The sequence below is a fragment of the Centrocercus urophasianus genome, unplaced genomic scaffold (genome assembly GCF_019232065.1).
Source record: "Centrocercus urophasianus isolate 14NV4802_14NV808 unplaced genomic scaffold, USGS_Curo_1.0 seq_41, whole genome shotgun sequence".
NCBI classification, from domain to species: Eukaryota; Metazoa; Chordata; class Aves; order Galliformes; family Phasianidae; genus Centrocercus; species Centrocercus urophasianus.
In genome coordinates, this window is record NW_024884989.1 from 3,225,627 (window position 1) to 3,229,601 (window position 3,975).

Genomic DNA, 3,975 nt, shown 5'->3' on the forward strand with positions numbered 1-3,975 from the left:
GTGTTTCACTATTGGTTGTGTGCAGAGTTCTGTGCACATTCCTGTCCTGTTTTAAGTCTTGGCCTCTTCAACTAGCAGATCACTGATTTCTACCTGCTGCGTGTAGTGTGAAAACTGGGAGAGACCATTAGCATGGATCTGCTCACATCCTGCTGCCAGCCAGGGCACAGGCAAGGCCGGGGGAGGCCGGAGCAGCCGTCACCGTGCAGTGATTGAAGCCTGCGGGCGCCGTTCTATGCAGCACTGAGGGCTGTCCTGGCTGAGCGAGGCCTGGTGGAGATGGAAGGTGATGGAAGGGGAGGTGGAAGGGAGCAGGCTGCCCCAGGCGTGAACGCTCCAAGACGTTTGGACCTTTGTTTCGACGCTTGATAGTAACGATGGTGGATTTACTGTTAGTGTTATTCATATTTCCTTCTCGGGGAGTTCAGGGCTCAGCTCGCACGGCGCACATCCGCCCTCAGCACCGCCCGCCCTCACAGCACGTCGCCCCCGCCGCCATTCTTCGTGGGCGGAGCGCAGCGCACCACGGCTCGCTCGCTCGGCGATCCCCGCTCCGCCGGGTGGATGGCCTCGGTGCTCGCCTAGCGGCCTGCCTGTGTCGGAAGCTGCCGCCGTTCGATCCGCCACGGCTCGGCTCGGCTCGGCTCGGGCGGGCTCCCGCGGCGGGGCTTAGGCGGGCTGGCGCCGCCATGGTTTAAAGTCCCGCGGGAGGAAGCTAGCGGGCGAGAGCCATGAACCTGCTGCCGGCCAACCCGCACGGCAACGGGCTGCTGTACGCCGGCTTCAACCAGGACCACGGTGAGGCGGCGGGGCCGGGCCGTGCCGTGCGGTGGCTGCGGGGCGGTGCGGTGCCGTAAGGCGGTGCGGTGCGGTTCGGCGCGGTCCGTTCGGACGGTGCGTGCTGGGCGAGGCCCGGGGCCGGGAGCGGGGCTCCCGCTGCGCTGACGAAGCGGCCTCCGATTTCAGCGGCCGTTTATAGAGAGCCGAGCCAACCCTCCTGCTTCCAGCTCTGAGGAAGGCTCTGCCGGCTCGGTGCGGCGGGGAGCATCGGCATCTCGGCGTTCCTTGGGAAAGTAAAGCAGCGAACGTCGCGTTCTCAGTGCCGGCGCTGTAACTCCGCGTCCGATTTGCGTTCTCGAGCTGCTGATCGCATCAGCGGGCAAAAGCGGGATGCTGCGGCCGGCAGGCTGCAAAACGGTTCTCTTGCTTTATTTGCCCGCTGTGAGAAAAGCCCGCCCTACAAAAGGGGTCCGTGTGCCTCCTCTGGCTTTTGCAATGTAAAAATAGCTCCGGCCCTATGAGTAAGTGGCCTTTTGTGGAAGAAGGAGTGGAAAGCCGTCATTTGGTAACATCCTTTGGGCTTGCCACACAGCACTCTTGCCTAAGGCAGCCTTGCGTGTGCCTGTTGCTGTTAGGCTGTGTGTTAGCAAGGCCTGCTCCCTGCTCCTACTCTAGCACCTCCAGTGAGGTGTTTGTCAGTAGGATATCGAGCTGTTAATGAGCTTCCAGGTAGTTCTGTTCAAGCAGTGATGTTGGCTTGAAAGTCAAGAAGCAGTGCTTTTTCAACAGCTCAGTCCATGCTTGTTTTCATCTTGTGTTTGCAGCAGAGGGTCTGTAACAGCAGTTTCATATCTGATCTATGGTTGGGTTGGGTTATAAAGAGAGCGGCACAAGAAGATGGGATTCTGTTCTCCCACAAAATGCCTTTGGAGCACCATTTTAGCACATAACCTCTTTGTTCTTAAATTTCTTAATTTTATAGCAGTAAACACAAATTTAGCTTTGTTGTTGTTGTTGTTGTTGTTTAATGAAATCTTAAATCCAAAGAATATTAAGGAACTTGTCTTTGGAGTCTGTATGCTCTGTGAGCTGAGCAGTTTGTTCCTAGCATCCTATCCTACTGGGTAACAACCAGAAAACACCTGGAGCAAAAACCATTTTGGTTTTTATTTGCAGGTTCCCAGAGCCTGGGTAGGTATGATGGCCTTTGGACTGTAGGTAGCAAATAAGCTCTGTATTCACCTAGAGCCTCAAATTGCTTTAAACAGTGGTAATTCTTTGGTTGCCCAAAGAGTCGGTGTGAGGAAAAGCTCACTTCTTCCATGTTGCTTCCACCGAAAATAGAAACGTGAGTCACTTGAGTGCTGAAGCTCAGTAGTGTGGGTGTCTGCATATATTGCCACAATAACCTAATTTCTCGGTATTTGAAGACTAGCCAATCCTATTGAGTCTGGAGGATGGGAGGAGTGATCTAACACGTCTCTTCCAGTCTTAACTTGCATGATGGACAAGTGATAAAACTGGCACCCATTGTTTTCCTGTACTGTTCTTCCCTTGCTCTGTTCTGAGCAATACTTTGTTTTTAGGCTGTTCAACTTTGCTGCTTTTTTTTTTTTTTTTTTTAATTTTAAATTTAGGTACACATAAAATGGCCCATAGTGCAAGGTGTTCTCCCTTGTCTTAAAGCAGAATACTCTCAGGATCTTCATTTTTATAATGCTTTCAAAGGAACATTAAAGCACTTTATGGAAATGAGTAGATAAAACATTATAATAAATTAACGTACCAGAAGATGTTAATCTCAAGCTGGTTTGAGGATGGGAGTGTGGACTTGTTTTGGTATTTAAACACATATTTGATCTCATTTTGTGTACTGAAACACTTAGTTAGAGGACCCCAAAGTGGGGCATGAGTAGGATCCTGTGCTGCATCTTATGGCTTTAGACAAAATTTTCTGTTGCAAGGAACAGGAATGTGTCAGGAGCTGCTCCTGCCATGCTGGCATGCCCAGGCTTCACTGTAGCAATTTCTGGGTCTTAGGCCCTAAAGCCCACGAGTTTCTTTGCCCTTGTACCCCCTTCAGCTTCTGGTACCTTCTTGGTTAATTGTAAATGTAATCCTTTCTTTTTCCTTGTTTTTAATAGAGCAAACAAAACCCACCCTGGTGCCACAGGGACTTTTGAGAAATGGTGCTTTCTTACCATAGGAGCAGACACAGCTGCGGTGTCACAGTCCTGTGGAGGTCCTGGTTTTACCTGGGATTCCAAAGGGAATTTTTAAAAGCAACTGAATTGCCTTCTGTCAGTGGTTCTTTGACAACATGCCTGTCCTTTCTCAAGAGTAAGATGTGATCCTGCTGCTGAAGGAGGCTGAATTACTGCTGCAGAGGTTCCCATCTCCTGTTCTGGCAGCCTCTTTCCATCTGTGTGCGAAGTTACAAACTATGGCTGTGTGCCTGAACTGTCAGACCTGTGATCCCATTAGCAAATGCTGCGATCGCATCGAAAACACTGCGCTCCAAAACTGCTTCCATAGCCTGGGACCAGTTGTGTAGCAGTGATCTCCTGTGTCTCAGAGGTTGCCATGACAAAGAACTTCTAGTGTCAGTAGTGATCGACTGCATAGGGAATACTAACATTTATCCCCTTCCCTCAGTTCTGATGTGCTCCAGCTAGGAGTGGAACCATTCCCAAGAAATAAAAGCAGCCCACGTGTTGCCCCCAAGGTTAGCCCAGCAGAAAAGCTGCAGCAGTGTTACAGGAAATGGTGTGTCTGTGCTGTATTGCATTAGGAATACTCGGTGGGGGTTTGTAACAAGCTGCTGGTATCAATGCAGCGAAAACCCAGCGCCCTTCCAGTGCAGAGCAGGTTTGCCATCCCTCTTCTTCCTCTCTCCTGGAAATAAAGTACTTTGTTTTAAGGCTGTCACTGGAAGAATAATTATATTAACACACACTCCAGCTGCAAGAAACTGCCTAGTTCTCATTTTGTACAGTATTGTGTAGTGAGATACATTTCCATTACAACATGCTTTCTCATTATCCCAGCAAAGTAAACTGGAAGAGGTGGGGCCTCATTAGTGCCACAGCCTCCACACAGGGCACTGCTGTGTCCCACCAACAGAGCAAACTGAAGAGTGGTGCCCGGAGAAGGGTGTGAAACTTGATTTAAAAGCTTCTACTTCATTTGATGTCA

At 50.4% G+C, this 3,975-nt stretch overlaps 1 protein-coding gene across 1 annotated transcript in view; it reads left to right on the top strand.

Annotated features, from left to right (window-relative positions):
• The first annotated feature begins 637 nt into the window (after window positions 1–637).
• The window catches only part of WDR45B (WD repeat domain 45B), a 13,869-nt gene continuing 10,531 nt past the window's right edge, over window positions 638–3,975 (top strand). The window contains exon 1 of the mRNA XM_042833280.1: window positions 638–798. Within this exon, the coding sequence (XP_042689214.1) occupies window positions 732–798 (67 nt within the window). The 5' untranslated portion in view covers window positions 638–731. The remainder of the gene's footprint in view (window positions 799–3,975) is intronic.